At 34.3% G+C, this 19,130-nt stretch overlaps 2 protein-coding genes across 17 annotated transcripts; one reads left to right on the plus strand and one right to left on the minus strand.

Annotated features, from left to right (window-relative positions):
* Window positions 1-225: 225 nt before the first annotated feature.
* On the minus strand, window positions 226-14,748 carry LOC137745096 (esterase). 2 transcript variants are annotated; one of them, XM_088685757.1, is made up of 7 exons: window positions 13,423-14,748; window positions 11,884-12,381; window positions 4,439-5,106; window positions 2,338-2,547; window positions 1,720-1,889; window positions 1,349-1,613; window positions 226-706 (listed from the first exon to the last, which is right to left on the minus strand). In XM_088685757.1, exons 3-7 carry the CDS (start codon window positions 4,707-4,709, stop codon window positions 450-452), a joined length of 1,173 nt encoding a protein of 390 aa, XP_088541883.1. In that variant the 5' UTR covers window positions 4,710-5,106; window positions 11,884-12,381; window positions 13,423-14,748; the 3' UTR covers window positions 226-449. The 2 variants fall into 2 exon arrangements, with proteins under 2 accessions (XP_088541883.1, XP_088541884.1); XM_088685758.1 differs by having other exon boundaries at window positions 11,934-12,381; window positions 13,423-14,747.
* LOC148690504 (uncharacterized) lies at window positions 5,839-7,449 on the plus strand. Of its 15 annotated transcripts, none has more exons than XR_015956711.1 (6): window positions 5,839-6,163; window positions 6,609-6,640; window positions 6,732-6,794; window positions 6,949-7,062; window positions 7,171-7,214; window positions 7,331-7,449. XR_015956711.1 is itself a non-coding variant. In XM_088685763.1 (5 exons), the coding sequence occupies exons 1-5, from the start codon at window positions 6,081-6,083 to the stop codon at window positions 7,358-7,360; spliced, it is 252 nt and encodes an 83-aa protein (XP_088541889.1). In that variant the 5' UTR covers window positions 5,840-6,080; the 3' UTR covers window positions 7,361-7,449. The 15 variants fall into 15 exon arrangements, 6 of the variants coding, with proteins under 6 accessions (XP_088541888.1, XP_088541887.1, XP_088541885.1 ...); XR_015956712.1 differs by having other exon boundaries at window positions 7,375-7,449; XR_015956713.1 differs by having other exon boundaries at window positions 6,949-7,040.
* Window positions 14,749-19,130: the final 4,382 nt, after the last annotated feature.

The following is a 19,130-nucleotide window of genomic DNA, read 5'->3' on the forward strand; positions in this document are numbered from 1 at the left end:
AATGTTTTAAGGTGTGCAAATAACTTTGCTATCTTTCATACTTTAATTGCACCTACACTCGTGTGCAAAGCGAATAAGCCGGTAGATGTTTCTTTAGCCTCAAGTAGAATACGTTTTCTCAATAAACTTCAAACTAAAAGTGAAGTGGTGCCACACTCCTCATATGGTTACATCAAATTATCTGCATTTGGAAACTACATGCCTTAAGGATGAAACTGATAGACCTTATACAAGTGGGCAAGTATATACTCATCATAAGAGTTTCCAATATAGTTACAACAGTACTGAATATTGGAGCCTTTATTTTTTGTGTGGTTCTAACCTACTACCTTAACGACTCAAAGTAGCTGACACAAGGTAGAACATTATTGCAATAAAAGATTTCCAGTTTTCCACATGCATGCGTCTGCAGGAGTACTTATTTATGGATTAATTAATTTGTAATTAGTCTAAATCCTGTGACATGCATGTTTTAAAGGAAGGGGTGGATCTGAAAATGCTCCAGTTGAAATTTTGTCAAAAACAAACTTGTTAGCTGCCTCAGTATAATGAATGCCATCCCAATTCACTCTCACCGACGGGCTTTTGCACGAACCAACAAATATTTGGCTTCCATTGACTGTAACTGTTGTTCCACATCCAGCACTACTGCTATAGTTGTACTTCCCACCAAACCCACAACAAGCAACAAGTGGGAACTCAAACCCTGAAAAAAGTTTCAAGAAAGATTCATACAACGGAAAATAAATAATTAACATTAATTAAATTTCTCTAATCTACAATTACGTTTTAGGTGTGCTCTCGATTGTTATGAAAAACTGATAATCAACACATCCCTTATCATATTATATAATACACTAACGCAAATACAAGTCCAACCAACCAAACCCTAAGGACTTGTGAGTCAAACAATGATTCTTAATTTTCGTGATGTGATTATACACCTCATTTTCCACAAGATAATTTTTTATTGATGTGGTTTGTTCACCTCAGTTGTAACATTAGATGGTACTGAATTGTGGTACATTAAATTAGGTGGTAAAAATAGCACTACTCGTCTAAGTTTTACAAAGTTACATCCTAGCAGAGGTGACTTTTTTTACCTCATACTATGTGAAAATGTTTGATTTAATCTAGTCGTACCATTGTTAAGTCGACCATTTTGATAGGACATTTCAAGTCCTAGCCATCCAACGTAACTGACAGAAAAACTTGAATGCACCTATTCCACTCAATATTTCTCTCAGCGTATCGTAACGTATGGTGAATTCAAGTTTTTCTAACAAGGGAGGCCTCTAAAATGCAGGTATGTTTTGTGTATAAATATCATACAGTTTGGGCGGCTTACCATATTTTTTGGGCTCCTTGTAAAGAGAGTATTTGACAGAATATATGTCCACGTAAGTAAATGCAGCCAAAGGAAGATCCTTCCTAAGTTGAACTGTGGCTTCCTTCAATTGGTGGTTAAAATACTGAGCCACTTCATTGTAAGACTTTGCGCAGCCAACCTCATCCTTTTGAGCTGATGGAAAATTAGCTAAAATGTAAGGGAGACAGCCAATTGGCCCAGTGTTGTGGATCCAAAACGATCTGGCTCCCAAGTCATATATTTTCTACATTTTGTGACATCACAACATTATCTCGATGATCATCGATTGGTAAACATATTACGGCAATAATCAAAAACCCACCAATTACGTCATTATTTTCAAAGGTTACCTGAATATTTGTTGAGAACTTGGTGATTATATCAGGAACAGATGCATTCACTTCCTTAATAGTCTTGTTTGCAAAGAACCCTTCCCCAAGGTCGTTCTGACCAATGTCAAATGTGTATAAAGCTTTGGGGAAGTACTCATCCTTGGGCAGTAAACTTGCAAATATTCCTCCTGGAAATCAAGATGAAGGGCATGGTTACTTAACATAATCACAACTAGCCCCTCTAGTTGCTCTACTTCTAGATGTTTAGGTATTTGATAATGGGTTTCAAAAAGAAACACACAGTTATCTAATTATATTTGTGCTACTGAACACATGAGAGCATTAAAAAGTGAAATGGTTCTCAAACTCATATTTTAATAAACATAAAAATTATTTTAATTCTTATTCTCTATATGTAAACGTGCCCAAAGCTCAAAAAACAAAATTTCGTTCCAAAACCCTAGTCATTATCTGTAATTGTGTTTGTACGACATATACTAACCACCAAAAAAGGGGAATCCTACTTATATGGGTTCCACCCATGTAAATGTTGCTTTTATGATCAGTAGATATTAATCCAAATTGGAACACGCATTGCAATTGATACATCAATACATTCAAGTTTTAGTAGTTTACCTCTTTGCCTTATAAGTCGTGATCTGAATTTGAGTTGCATGAACTGCATGTACTGAATATCAAGAAAGAAAGGGCTAAATCCACCATTTGGTATAACGCTATTGGGCAGCCTGATTGTGGAAGCTGCAGTGGCAAAATTTGCACCGTACGAGAAGTTGGTCCCAAGCGAATCCAAATATGCGCTTAGAAAAGGGTGGCCAACACTATTTGCTGAACCACAAAAGCTTTGTCAGACAACCACCACAGCACAAAAAATAAAAATTATTGAATAGATAAAACTCCAAAAACGAAAAGAAAAGAATTTTACAACTATATCTGAGGAATAATCGGGATGATTACGTCATGTTTGGATGTCATTCTCATCTTTTTTTTTATTTGTGCGATGACGGTTAAGTCATGTTAATATTTCATATTCTTATTATTTTTTGTCTTATTATCTTCATAAAAAAAATCAATATAAAATGTTGACATGACTTAATCATGACCGCACAAAATAAAAAAATAAAAGAAATAACACTCAAACTGGAAGGCAAACTATCTACTTGAGAATTTTAGGCGTAGTGTCACTTAAGTCAATAAAGTTGGTCCCACGTTGGGGGTTAGCTGCCAGAATTGACAAAACTAGTGGTGAACTACAATTCAATTTGGCTAATATTTTGAGTCTAAATGCAAATTATCAACTTGATGGGAAGAAAAATAGATGTTAGGATTCTAGATAGAAGTAGTCAATACATAGACAGTATTTCGTCAAAGTAAACACAAATGCTTTGAGTGAAATAACCTTAAAAAATAATCACTTATCATTTTAAGAAACGTTCACAGATGATCATTTTTTGGAAAAAAAAAAATTGAAAGACAAAAAGTAAAAAAAACTTCATAAGTTTAAAAGGCAACTTTGTAGTGAAGCCTTTAATAAAAAATTTGGTAATGAATATATATGAAATTTTTTTCAGCGACTGATACACCAAGAAATTGTCTTATTGATATAATATTTCTTGTTACATTTATTAATTAATATTATTTCATAAATTCATAACATATAAATTATGTTATACACTTATTCTATAACATGTGAGTTAATAATATTATGTTATAATGTGACCTACATGCTAAAAAATTTCATCCCATCAAGGTTAAATTATGGCAAGTGACAAACAATTGAGAAGCGTATAAACTTCAATGGATTCCTTTTAACATGGGCCACACCAAGAAAACTACGCTTTTGGATTCGACAGAAATGCAACCGGCTCCACGGTTTCAAACAATAATATTCTGCTTTTGGATTCGTTTTATACATGTACGCATGGTTGAAGTTCGACTTTCTTCTTCCAAACTTGAGGTATTCATCAATTTATCCCTTGAATTTGTGATCATTGGTTAATTTTCCTCCTCAACTTTAATTTTGGCTAATTTCCTCCCTCAACTATCATAATTAACGGAAGAATAAATGGAAAATTAAAAAGAGAAAAGGAAGAAGAAGAGAAAGTTCGCAGAAAAGGAAGTAGATAAAAGGTGTAGGGAAAATGACTTTTTTGCCCTTTAAAGGCAGTCATGCGGATACCTACTTAACGGAAGAATAGATGGAAAATTAAAAAAAATTAACAGTAGGGTGCAAATTGACTAATGATGAGAGTTGAGGGGGGAAATTGACCAAAATTAAAGTTGAGAGGGGAAATTGACTAATTATGAGAGTTGAGGGGGGGGGAAATTGACCAAAATTAAAGTTGAGGGGAGAAATTGGCCAATCCTTACAAGTTCAGAGGGTAAATTGACGAATACCTCTCCAAGCTTTAATCTTAGAGTGTATTAGAGATTCCAAGTCAGAAACCCTACATTAATTTTAAAAAAAAGTATACAATCTTTCGTTTCTATGAGAAAAGAAATACTAATTTAATAATTTAGAACAAAGTATATAGTGATGTGTGCTACTTCATCCAACGGAGGTATCTATTCCAAGTAGTTTCAGATAAACTGTTTTAAGTTTCAAGATCATCAATGAAACAGTTTGGAAACAAGAAGTAATTTCATCCACATAAGAAATAAGTAGAAGCAGAGAAAACTATGAAATAAGTAAGAATTAAGGTAGAACAAATACACATACCGAGGAAATCGATTATGAGACGGCCATCTGAGAATCTTCCCTCCGGCATACCAAAAAATGTCTCGCCATAAGGAGGGGTTGGTGCAATAAGGGATGAGGCCAATCCGCCAGTATCTGAATTAGAGTCCCCAAGGTTAAAGACGGCTGGAAACTGACAGTCCTCCAAAGCAAAGGCAGTAGGGTTCAAAGTGGTGAGATGCAAGTGCGACAAAAGCATGTACGAGCAAAAGAATGAAATGATAACTTTGATAGTAATTATCGGGGACTCCATGGTGGAGAAAATAATACAACAATGATAATTGCAGATGAGATCGATGTATGAAAATTAAGATGAGATCGATGTATGAAAATTAAGATGTCACTACTACTATTTATACAGCGCAAGCTAGGAATTGAAGGTGGAATTTTCAAATTAAAACTAAAAGTTGACCCATGAAAGGACACATGTCCATGTTTAAGTCATGACACGTGAGTTGTATTGTCCAATTCTACAAGGGCAGCAAGTGAGTTCCACAGAGAGCCATACACTTGGTTGGCTTTTGTTATGCACGTGGGATTATTAGAGATTACGATTACCTATGTTTGTTAGCTAATAAGGAATATGTATTATTAGAGTTTCTAGCTTAAACGGTCGTGATTGTATTACAAATGAATAACTTATGTTTAAACTAATTCTTAATTAATTACTTGAAACAAAGTTTTGGAAAATGTTGATTTTGTGACAAAAAATTAATAAAAACGAATTTAACAAAAAAACAACAAAAAACAAATTAAGAAATCAACTAGAAAACCAATTTAAAGAGATACTAGGGTTCCGCCGTCACCTTAACAATCCTACGTAGTTCTCCCAGTCACTTATGAATTACCCATGCACATTTTGAAGGTTAAGTTTTCCTAATATATGTCTTCCTTGGAACCTCCAACACAGAACGTATATCTAACATGCAACCTGTCCGGACATTCAGATCAAATATGAACACGAAAAACTCATTAAGTTTTATGAAAACCCTTTGAAAAACCATGCAACCCTTAAGACATGGTGTTCATCCTAAGTGAAATTACAATTATTAACCACAACAAGCCCACGCCAATTTCAAGGAACCTTCGGACCAAAATTGCATGAAATTACTTTTCTAAATATCATAATGGTCGTGAATCACTAATACACTTAGATAGTTTAAAACACAGTGATCAAATTCAAAACATGCATGCATAATATCATAAGTTAATTGAAAATAAATTACATATTCTTGCTAAGCTCGTGGCCTCGCCCTAGCAAAAGAAACTAGTTACGAACAACAATAAAACTCATGTGACAGATAAATATGAAGACAATAGGGGACACATATAAGCATATTGTGCCACGAATCAGTTGTATTTCACCACAAACATTCAAATAATGTAAGTATGTGTGAAGCGTTCAGACTGTGCCGTGTTTTATGGTAGTGGTCATGTGATATCATATATACTAAAATTCGTAGGGGTTGGGTACTGTGGATGACCAGTGGGCGGACTGTTTTGCCCCTCCGTTTTATATCGATTTCCCTTGCTCCTCCCCACGTCCTCATCGTGCACCTTTTCGTTGGATTTTCTTCCTCCTATAGTGTTATACACGTGTTGCTCATCGTGGAGGGGAAGAAACATGGAAAAGCAGGCTCTTCCATTTGCTTCCACATATTTCTCGAGCTCTCTCTCAAGCTCCGAATCGCTGGCCTCCGCAAGAAGGTATGTCTCTCTCACTTTATTATTACTAGCCTCTTGTCACACGCATACGCGTGTGGCAATTAGCCTTTTTATATTAGATTATGTCTTTTATTTTTTTTTTAAATAACTATTTTATAATTATTCATAAAAAAAATGAAGCAAAACCATGAAACCGTCCACTAACATGGGAGTTTTTTTTTTAATTAAAGTTTTAAATTTAAAATTCATTCAAAATTAAAATATGGTGAATTACTTTAAATTCTTATGGTTCAATTGTAATTTTAAGAATTCTTGAATGACAATTTTTGGTATTTTGAATGTTTCACCTTTTAATCATTCTCACTTTATATATATATATATATATATATATATAGATTATTTTTTTTCAATTCGAATTTTCTTTGCATGAATGTTGGATCTGTTGCCTTCGGGAAGAAATTTTAACCTAGAAAAGCTTGATTTTCAGGAAATCGCCAATTCGAAAGCTTGGGTTTCCTTGTGAGTTCTCCGACATATTTGTTGAAATTTTTGTGATTTTAATTTTAAAAATCTGGGTTTTTTTGTTCAATGGTTTGCTCCATCTTATTAGCTTTCTCACTAGAGATCTTTGCCATCGCTGCTCCACCAAACTTGCATTCGCTCTTTCGAACAGGTACAACTTCTTTCATTTTCTTTTGTTTTCGGGAAAATTTAGGGCTCGAAAATGTGTACAATTGTAGAAGTTAAAACCTGTCTCAATCGCTATGTTGGTCTGTACACAATGGAATTGAATTTTGTGTTTCGGCATACCCTTATTGGAATTTTAGGATTTGGGAATTGTACAAGTTAGTGGCGATTTGAAACCGTTAACCGGGATGAGAATTAGAGTGATTTGAAAACAGAGAGCAAGGAATTTCAGGTGGGTAGTGATAAAGATAATGGTGAGGATACTACGATCATAACAGAAATTCACTATTTTGCACAGAGTTTTGAAAGTTGATTTCTTTTCTTTTTTCATTTTTCATTTTGATTTTTGTATTTTTGAACAGGTGGTGTTTTGATTTTTCATTCCTTCTCATCACTTCTACAAGAGGTTAGTTTTCTTTTCTGCATTTAAAGAGCGTTTAAAGAAAAATTGTATGTAATTGATTTTCTGCTATAATGTTTTGAAATTCCTTATTTTACTTGAATGTAATAGTGCTAGCCCAGCTACCAAATTCGGTTTTGTTTGTATGGTAACATGGATTGCTCAGGTTAGGTAGGAGAGGATGGAGGTGAGAAATACAATTGGGAAAGATATGCTGAGAGGTTTACAAAACACCTTTGAATAGACCTGGCATTCGTGTCGTGTTTCTCGTGTTCGTGTCGTTTTCGTGTCATACCCGATAGCTTAACGGGTCGTGTCGTGTAATACCTGTTAAAGTAAACGGGTAATATGACCCGACCCGAAATCAACCCGTTAATATTATCAGGTAATATGACCCGACCCGTTACCCGTTAAGAAAATTATATTTTAAAACAATAAAACTGAAAAGAAAAACATAATTTGACCCAAAAAAATGTAAAACATAATATTAAATTAGTATATACATACTAAATTTCGGAGTTGACCCCTTAATGAAAGTTGTAAAGCTTTTCATTACGTGTGATTACATTTTTCACACTTATTATTATTAATTTTCACTCAAACAAATAACATTGTTCAAGAGATTTTTAAAAAATCTACCCTTATTTATACTTTCATCAAGTATAACAAAAGATTTTATGGTATCCACTAGTGTAAATATTTTAAATTAAAGATCGAATTCATTCATTGTATTCATATAGGGTCAATGAGTGTAGCTGTAAAAAATCATCAAAATCAGAGTTAAAATAACCGTTAAATCGTAAATTTTCGTTTATAACCGTCGAAAAGTTTTGTCTCATTACTTGATCTCTGAATGTTTTTTTTTTTTGCAATTTTTGGCATATGCGATCTCGAAGCATATATAAACAAGTTTGACGGTTGGATCGTTGAAATTAGTTTTGTAGGATGCGTATCACATCAAAACGATAGATTCACTAACACTTAAGAGTTTATTTATACTTTCATCAAGTATAACATAAGATTTTGTGGTATCCACTAGTGTAAATATTTTAAATTGAAGATCGAATTCATTCATTGTATTCATTTAGGGTCAAGGAGTGTAACTGTAAAAAATCATCAAAATCAGAGTTACAATAACCGTTAAATCATGATTTTTCGTTTATAACCATCGAAAAGTTTTGTCTCATTACTTTATCTCTGAATGTTTGTTTTTTGCAATTTTTGGCGTATGCGATCTCGAAACATATATAAACAAGTTTGACGGTTAGATCGTTGAAATTAGTTTCGTAGGATGCGTATCACATCAAAACGATAGATTCACTAACAATTAAAGAGTTTATTTATACATTCATCAAGTATAACATAAGATTTTGTGGTATCCACTAGTGTAAATATTTTAAATTGAAGATCGAATTCATTCATTGTATTTGTTTAGGGTCAAGGAGTGTAGCTGTAAAAAAATCATCAAAATCGGAGTTAAAATAACCGTTAAATCGTAATTTTTCGTTTATAACCGTCGAAAAGTTTTGTCTCATTATTTGATCTCTGAATGTTTTTTTTTTGCAATTTTTGGCGTATGCGATCTCGAAGCATATATAAACAAGTTTGACGGTTGGATCGTTGAAATTAGTTTCGTAGGATGTGTATCACATCAAAACGATAGATTCACTAACACTTAAGAGTTTATTTATACTTTCATCAAGTATAACATAAGATTTTGTGGTATCCACTTATGTAAATATTTTAAATTGAAGATCGAATTCATTCATTGTATTCATTTAGGGTCAAGGAGTGTAGCTGTAAAAAATCATCAAAATCGGAGTTACAATAACCGTTAAATCGTGATTTTTCGTTTATAACCATCGAAAAGTTTTGTCTCATTACTTTATCTCTGAATGTTTGTTTTTTGCAATTTTTGGCGTATGCGATCTCGAAGCATATATAAACAAGTTTGACGGTTGGATCGTTGAAATTAGTTTCATAGGATGCGTATCACATCAAAACGATAGATTCACTAACACTTAAGAGTTTATTTATACTTTCATCAAGTATAACATAAGATTTTGTGGTATCCACTAATGTAAATATTTTAAATTGAAGATCGAATTCATTCATTGTATTCATTTAGGGTCAAGGAGTGTAGCTGTAAAAAATCATCAAAATCGGAGTTACAATAACCGTTAAATTGTGATTTTTCGTTTATAACCGTCGAAAAGTTTTGTCTCATTACTTTATCTCTGAATGTTTGTTTTTTACAATTTTTGGCGTATGCGATCTTGAAGCATATATAAACAAGTTTGACGGTTGGATCGTTGAAATTAGTTTCGTAGGATGCGTATCACATCAAAACAATAGATTCACTAACACTTAAGAGTTTAATTATACTTTCATCAAGTATAACATAAGATTTTGTGGTATCCACTAGTGTAAATATTTTAAATTGAAGATCGAATTCATTCATTGTATTTATATAAGGTCAAGGAGTGTAGCTGTAAAAAATCATCAAAATCGGAGTTAAAATAACCGTTAAATCGTGATTTTTTGTTTATAACCGTCGAAAAGTTTTGTCTTATTACTTGATCTCTAAATGTTTGTTTTTTGCAATTTTTGGCGTATGCGATCTTGAAGCATATATAAACAAGTTTGATGGTTGGATCGTTGAAATTAGTTTCTAAGATGCGTATCCCATCAAAACAATAGATTCACTAACACTTAAGAGTTTATTTATACTTTCATCAAGTATAACATAAGATTTTGTGGTATCCACTAGTGTAAATATTTTAAATTAAAGATCGAATTCATTCATTGTATTTATATAAGGTCAAGGAGTGTAGCTGTAAAAAAATCATCAAAATCAAAGTTAAAATAACCGTTAAATCGTGATTTTTCGTTTATAACCGTCGAAAAGTTTTGTCTCGTTACTTGATCTCTGAATGTTTGTTTTTTGCAATTTTTGGTGTATGCGATCTCGAAGCATGTATAAACAAATTTGACGGTTGGATTATTGAAATTAGTTTTGATAGGATGCATATCCCATCAAAACGATACATTAACTAACATTAAGAGTTTATTTATACTTTCATTAAGGATAACATAAGATTTGTGGTATCCACTAGTGTAAATATTTTAAATTAAAGATCGAATTCATTCATTGTATTCATATAAGGTCAAGGAGTGTAGCTGTAAAAAGTCATCAAAATCGGAGCTAAAATAACCGTTAAATAATGATTTTTCGTTTATAACCGTTGAAAAGTTTTGTCTCATTACTTCATCTCTGAATGTTTGTTTTTTGCAATTTTTGGAGTATGCGATCTCGAAGCATGTATAAACAAATTTGGCGGTTGGATTGTTGAAATTAGTTTTGTAGGATACGTATCCTGTGAAAACGATAAATTCACTAATACGTAAGAGTTTATTCATACTTTCATCATTTTGATGGGATACGCATTAATGTTATACTTAATTAAAGTATAAATAAACTTTAAGCGTTAGTGAATCTTATCGTTTTGATGGCTTGGAATAAATATATTAATTATTTATATATTTTAAGTGTTAATTAGACTATGTTTCAATTAGTATGTGATGATATTTAATAATAAAATTACATTTATGTTTTTTATTACGTATTTTATTTTTATTCAAGTTAAAATGTTATAAGAGATAAAAAAAAAAAAAAAAAAAGCTGGTTATTTTTTTTCTTTGGGTTAAACATTAGGCGGGAAATGGATAGATATAGGTTGCAAAATTTCCCAAACATTAGGTGGGAAATGGATGAAACTCTTGATATATTAGGCGGGAAATTAATTATTATAATTTTTTTATGTTTTTGGTATTTTTAAATTACTTGATATTTTTATTTTTAATGTGTTTTATGATTTTTAATCTCAATCTTTGCCTATAATATACTATAAAAATAAATAAATAAATAAAACTTAAATTTTAAAATTTATATAGAATAATAATAGAATAATAATTAATAAACAATATATACATATTCATTATATCTATTTCATTTTATAGTAAGTTTTTTTTAGTAGTTTAAAAAATTAAAATCATCAAAATAGCATTTTTCTTATCGTGTCGAAATAGGTTACCCGCGTGTCACTCTCGTGTAAACCTGTTAAGGACCCGTTATTAACGGGTTATTATCGTGTGACCCGATAATGACCCGATTAGTTATCGTGTTGACCCGAAACCCGTTATTTTCGTGTCGTTTACGTGTCGTGTTAACGTGTCGTGTAATAAATTGCCAGGTCTACCTTTGAAGCTTTCGGTGAGGATTCTTCTGTTTAAAAGTAGGAATTTTTTAATTTTTCGTGGAATCGATGTTTTGTTTTCGACTGACTTTTATAAAGGATTGCCTGGACAAGTACAGGGTGTTTTGGATTGAAAGGTTGGGAGAGGCCACATATGGGTTCAGAGAGAATATTCTTTTTTGAATCTCTATACGTGCAATTCCCTCTACATTGGAGGATATTTTCATATTATTTTGCACTTAATTTTATTGAAGGGTTTGTGTATAAAGGTTTCATTAGTGGGGATTTCTATGCAATGACTGTTTGGGATTGAAAGGTTGTTCCGGCGTTTATTTTAAACTTACTGCAATGACTGTTTGCAAATTTACAAAATTTGTGTTAAATTTGAGTAGCTTGAATAGAAGACGCAATTCCAACACCTATCGATCAGGTACAACCGTATAAAAAAGCAATAAAGATTAAAGTCCACGCGTGTAGAATGTGGAACCGAGAACTTTAGGAACGACTGATAAAAATACAAGTCTGCACTGTATACTGGTTGACAAAAGGTGAGCAATCATTATGTAATGATTTTAATTAATAAACCTTTAGTTTTGCTCATTGAAAATTTGTTAATTGTTTTAATGCATACGATATAACGTTTATTCTGTAATAAACACTATCTAGGATCTGCTTATCATCTTTAGACATTACTTGATTTTGTATTGTCAAATGACATATATTTTCATACTGACTGTGTTTGTATAGTATATGGATTTCTTTTTATAATATTCAGAGCGTTTTATTCTTTGTATTAGAATTTTTTATACGTAAACAATTTTTTTAAAGTGTTAATTAAAATGGTTAATTGATAGTTACTATTTACCTATGCATGTTCTTGCTTAGTATTTACTATCCACATGCATATTCATGTTATACTAAATAGGGGTGGTTCGGTATGGGATACCATACCGAAACTAGTATCCCGAATTCCAAACCAAAATTTTTTGGAACGGGAATTTGAAGACCAATCCCAAACCAAATTTTCGGGAATCCCAAATTTCGGGAATCCCGAAATATTTTCGGGATTTTGGGACAAATCGGGAATCCCAAATTGAAATATGAAATTATGAATTGTTCTTTAAATATATAATTCAAGAACACATTCATGAACTAGGAATTTCATTTCATTCACACTACCATTTAATTGAACACTGACATGCCTGACTGTTTTTATCATAGTCAAAATTCAAATTAATTAAACCCTTTTTGCAATATGTTGAGAAACAAAAGAATCAAGCTTTCTAAAATCATCAGCCATGGCAGCAGCAATAATAAAATCCACATGAATATCAAACAAAACATGAAAAATATGCAAGGTGTAGGGCATTCCAGATTGCAGAGCATGAATTAGAAACTACTAGCATCAATTATAAAAGAATAATATATATATATATATATATAATATCGAGATATCGAGAAGCCAATATCGAGAAGCCAATCCCGAATCCCATACCGAAATTTTGGGATCGGTTCGAGATAGCATCCCGAAAATTTCAGGAATTTCGGTTTGGGAAATTTTTGGTTTGGGATCGGGATTTTTTCGGTTCGGTTAGGGATTTTTGGGAATTTTTTCCACCCCTAATACTAAATGTAATGTTCACTGTCATTCACTTATTCACCGGATATTTAACAATATTTTTTTCCTTGCATTTTTTTCCCATGATGAATTGTCAAGCAACAAGCATATAAACTTATACAAATTTCGTTTTTTCATTGTTAATCTACTTATCCAATATCGGTATGGGATTCCCGAAATATCGAGAAGCCAATCCCGAATCCCATACCGAAATTTTGGGATCGGTTCGGGATAGCATCCCGAAAATTTCGAGAATTTCGGTTTGGGAAATTTTTGGTTTGGGATCGGGATTTTTTCGGTTCGGTTCGGGATTTTTGGGAATTTTTTCCACCCCTAATACTAAATGTAATGTTCACTGTCATTCACTTATTCACCGGATATTTAACAATATTTTTTTCCTTGCATTTTTTTCCCATGCTGAATTGTCAAGCAACAAGCATATAAACTTATACAAATTTTGTTTTTTCATTGTTAATCTACTGATGCTAGGGATGATTTGAATTGAGCTTTTACATTCTTTTGAACATTTTTTATATTTAACTTGCAGGATCAATGTCACTGTACAACTTTCCACAATTGTTTGTTATGTCTTTCTCCCTTTTGTGTAATTTTGGTCAATTGAACTACTCTTTTTAGCTTAAGATTGAACTGAAGTGCTAAGAACTTAGTTAAATGAAAGTTATACTTTGGTTTGATGACATTTTGGTGTTTGGTGTTGAATGCATGATTATTAGGTCCACAATCATTGGATACATGATCTTTCATATGTTTTCACCATACTGTATCATAGTCCCACAGCAACGCGCGGATCAAACTTTCTAGTGAATACATATATAGCAATAATAATATTATTAAATAATGAGCTGTTATGTTAATAGGACATAAATGATAATAATAAAGTAATAAAATAACAAAAGAAAAAGATCTTATCTCCTTCTGGGGTTTCTCCGTATAGTGCGCATGGCCGAAAATTTCATAGGGATGCCTCCGGCGAGTTTGTGGCGGTGGCGTCTCTCGGGTTGAGTGGGGATGACAGTCCGAGTCCCCCGATTCAATTGGTTGTGGTGGCTTTTCGAGTAGACGAAGGGGACTCCGTCAATAGCGCATGGCAGCTACCTCGACCTGGGTTAGATGACGGCGGTTTCGTCTAGGTTTCGTAGACCGACCCATGGCGGTGCGGCTGGAGGGAAGCCGATAATCGTGAGTTGCGTGATTTTGAAGATCACGGCTGCAAGCTGCAGCCTGGGTAAGCAGCGGCTGCGATTTGATTCTTCTGAGGAATCCACCATTTTTCATGTAATTTTCAAATGCCATTGAGAAGAAGAGAAAAAGCTCTCAGATTTCCTTGTGATTCGAGGAGAAGGGTCGGCTCCGGAGTTCTACGATGGCTGTAACTCTAGTCCCACAACCGAAGAGAGAACCAAATAACCGAGAGAGGAAATGGAAGTTCGAATTTTCTTTCTCGCTCCAAAAGCATCACCTTCTCTCTAGAGTTCTTGATTGATGGAAGAAGAGATTGGGGATTTGGGGTTTTTGGAAAAGCCAATGAGGGAGGTTTTGGGTTCTCGGGTTTGTAGATTCACGGTGGAGTGTGGTGAGGTTGTGACGGTTTCACGGTGGAGGGATGAAAAATTGAGAGAGAACTGACATAGTTTTTCGTGTCGATTCCCACCGATAGCATTAAATATTGATGCACAAAATCGGGTCAATCTTGGATCAACATAAATTTGACCGTAAATCACACAAACGTACAAGAATATAAAAATATATCGTGGTTCAGCCAAGTTGGGACTACATCCACACTGGTGTCGATTCAATTTAACTATGTAAATTAAGGGTTACAATGTACATAGAGATCATGGATGCTAGGGTTTTCTCTCTTTTTCTATTATTTGCCCTCATTTGCTCTCTCTTCAAGTGAGGGTGAAGAATCCCTTTTATATAAATAAGGGTTTCCTTCCCCTCCTACATACATCATGGGCTAGGTCATGAAGCCCAAATACTAAGGCCCAATGTATGGTACAACACGTACCCCAACCCCCCCCCCCTCGTACCCTAATGCCTAAATAGCCTTATTTATAATAACACAAAATAAAACCTTACCTAGAAAATGTCTTATAAAAATTAGGAAACATAATATAATAAAATAACTAGAAAATATATTCTTATTCAAACTTTGAGAAATCAGAGCAGACACAAAGAATCCCACGTTTTTTGGACCTTTAGGGCTCCAAATCAAGCCCAAAAATATTTGAATTAAAGTTTAGGACGTCCTGAACAACTTTGCAGAAGGGTTCGTTATCAAAAGATACCATCTTGAAAGCCAAAACGCTCAATTAACCCTAAAACGTTATTTTGACAACACTAGACGCTGCTCCTTTATTCTATCACTAGAAAATAACTGCTTGGTGGAAAAATATGATATTTTGACACGATCAAGCTAAGCAACTCACAAACGTCCTCCAATTAGAATCACTCTGAAATTGGTCCATTTGATCATTTTTTCGTGGAGGAAGTCGGAAGTCCTATATTGACAATACAATTCAAAGTATCAAAATTCTTCTAAAATAAACTAAGATTAGGGTACAATATATAGTAAAATATAGGCTCATCACAACCCAAATGTTTAATATTGGGTTTAACAAGTCTCAAATCTATTAACTCCACTGCAGGGCTACCCAAACAAAGCAAGATCACAAACTGAAATGTATTTGGCAAGAACTTGATAAGTGTCGTCCTAGCAAAGAGTCGGTATCGCTGATCTAAAGAGTCGCAAGGTAGAGCTAATGAATGGGCGAGGTTATGACTTTCTTGCTAGACTTGATGATGTATTTGATAACGTCCATAGTGATTACCTTCGGTCAAAGCCACTTCCTAGTGTGGAAGAATGCTTTAATAGTGGTTCATCAGGAGGCCCAAAGGTAATTAACTATGCTTGAAACTGTTGATCCTAAAAACTACTTAGCCTACTTGGTGCGTAGGCCGAATAGTGAGTAAGCTAATTATGTCCTTTGGTTAAATGAAGGGTGTGCCAACTTGTCGGCCAAGCTCAGCTAGGGAGTAATTAAAATGTATGTTGATGTGGTGTTGAGGGCGCTGTTGACTTTGACTGCGGCCGAGGAAGGAACATGTCTCAGCCTTTGTGTTCTGGAGCCTGAAGACAAGGTTGCTAGTTCTGCGAAGTTCAATATCAAATTTGGCTTTCAATGTGCTAAATGTTAGTAATGCAGTAACACCTCACTTCGCCGAGAAGGATGATGAGATGACATCTTCCAACAAGGACTCGAAAATCCTTACTGATCGAGACTTAGATAGGTAACCAGTCGGCCTCAAAGCAGTGCTGTTTATCCAAACTGAAGATATTGCCGGTTATCACCACAATGCTATTTATCCAAACTGAAGGTGTGTTGGTGGGAAAAAAGAAAATAAAAATCTCAAGGTCTTTGAGAGGTTTTGCGTAGAGTGAGAGTTTGCACATAACAGTTTTGTGTGTTGATTTGGAGGGGTTTCTACGTCATCCACCACTTGGTATTTAAAAAGACCCGTGTGCACAAATCGTGAAAACCAATCCCAATTGCACTAACTCTGAGTCTTTATTCGTTGCTGCTGACCACGCACTTATCCTATGCATAATCACAATAATAAATGAAGCTCTCAAACTTTATCTCATGTGCACTAAGTCCACGCCTTATCACATCAATCAAAGCTTGATCCCATCTTTTCTATCCTGACCTTTCAATACAATATTTTTCAAAGATTCAATCCTAATTATGTCATCGCCATGGTGGCCAAGAACTTCGCTTCTAGAATTTCCCGCTCTACTTGCCTACCTGATATTGAGAAGGATAATCTTTATTATGATTTTAGCGATGATACTCGAAATACAAATGAAACATATTTCAAAAAACATGGTTATTTGGATTGGTTTTTGGAGAGTCATAAACAACTGAAGGTTGCAAAGAGTTCTCGTCGCACAGGACAAGCTAAAGTAGCTGATAGAGGTACAAGAGTCGCAACAATAGTTGCTGGCCGCAATAAAAAGGAACCAACTGGAGGTAGCAGTAGTTCGAATATGACTTCGGTCAATACCACTACTGGCCATAAGACCCCTGAACTGGTCTTGTCACTTATTGACCAACTATCTTCTTTCTCTAATATTGTGGATGACACATGTAATCTTGGGTAAAGTTTCAATTGCATCTGTTGATAGAGATGTAGGTGGGATTATTGACTTCAGTGCAATTGATCGCATGACATATGACAAAACCCTATTTCGGTATATGACGATACCTCCGAAAAAGAGTGTTGTTACGGCTAATGGTGATGTTGCCCCAATAACAGGGGCCGACTCTATTGCCTTAACTCTCACTTTATCTTTACACCGCACGTCGTTAATTCTTACTTTATTGAACCACTTATTTTCAGTTGGTCAAGTTATTGAACAATTCGATTATATTGTATTAATGTTTCTTACATTTTACCTACTTAAGGATATCTAGATTCGGGCGATTATTCGACGTGGAACTAAGAGAAAGGGGGTTATATTATGTTGACGATGTGGCATCCGGTCAAGTACATCAAGTTCGTCGTAGTAATAGTGAGCGGGTTAAGAAGATTTGGTTATGGCATCGTCGACTTGAGCATGCATCTTTTGAATATTTACACAAGTTGCTTCCATCTTTATTTAATGGTGTTCAAGACTGAGTTAAAATGTAATGTTTGCACTTTAGCTAAAAGTCTGTGTTTCGTATCCTTTTAAGTTTTAGTAAAAGAGAATTTCCTTTTGATTTGTTTCATTCGGATGTTTGAGGTTCCTTTCTGATTACTACATAACATGGAATGCGTTGGATTGTTATATTTGTTAGACAATTGAATTGGGTCTATGTGATGAAAAATAAGAGTGATGTTTGCACAACTTTCAAAAACTTATACTGTATCACACTCAACTCTCTCCATCAAGATCCTTTGTTCTGTGTTTGGTCAGATCTCTGGCCTAGGATTCTGGATTGTGGTCGGTGGTCGGCTCTTCGACAGTGGTGGAGGAAGCTAGTGTTGTAGGGTTTTCTGTTTTGGGCCTTTCTTTTGGGTTGGGCTTTTGTTTAGTGTTAGGGGTTCTTTTTTTGTTTTGTGTTTTCAATGTATTTGGATCCTTTGTTTGTAATTGTGCTCTTTTGATAATGAAAATTACCTTTGTCCAAAAAAAAATTAAAAAACAAAAAAATCCTTTGTTCTGGCAATGGTGGTCAAAATGTTAACTCGAAGCTTTCACAATTTCTTCAAAGAAAATGAAAATTTTAATGAGACTACGTGTCCAAAAACAACAACATAATGGTGTGGTCAAGCGAAATAACCAACACATTTTGGAGACATTTCGAGCTCTCCTGATCGATTTATCGGCCCCTCAATCATACTGGGCTAATGCGGTTATGTATGCCGTATTCATGAGAATGCCGTCTCGGATCCATGACTACTGTACTCCCCTAGCAACTTTGGCGGAACATGTTTCTTTATCATTCGCCTTACACCTATCGCCACGTGTTTTTTGTTGTGTTGCATCAACAAAAGTGATACCTCCATCCAATGAGCCATCGAACGTCCATGAAATAACCCCTTTTCTCCACTCAATTGTTCTCGTTCATGACATCGTGGATATCCTTGAGGTAAGTACTACAAAAACTATTACTCATCTAATCCTAATATTTTTTAACAACCTTATTGTTTTCCTCTGAGACGGAATCGCAGAAAGCCACAAGTACGGCTCTTAACAGAACGGAAGACCCTATGTATGTTATTACGCAGTACGTATCTACATACCGACACTTTCCACAACACCAGGCTATGGTGAACCAAATGGCTAGTATACAGATTCCGACAAAAGCTAAAGATGCTCTGTGAAGATTCAAAATGGGTCGCGATATGCAAATAGAGATGGATGCATTACATAAAAATGGGACTTTTGGAATAGTCTTTGCCGAAAGGGAAGAGACCAGTGGGTTGCAAATATTCACTATTATACACAAAGCTGACGGGATCATTAATCTATATAAG

The sequence above is a fragment of the Pyrus communis genome, chromosome 15 (assembly GCF_041283825.1).
Source record: "Pyrus communis isolate YQ-2024b chromosome 15, ASM4128382v1, whole genome shotgun sequence".
NCBI classification, from domain to species: Eukaryota; Viridiplantae; Streptophyta; class Magnoliopsida; order Rosales; family Rosaceae; genus Pyrus; species Pyrus communis.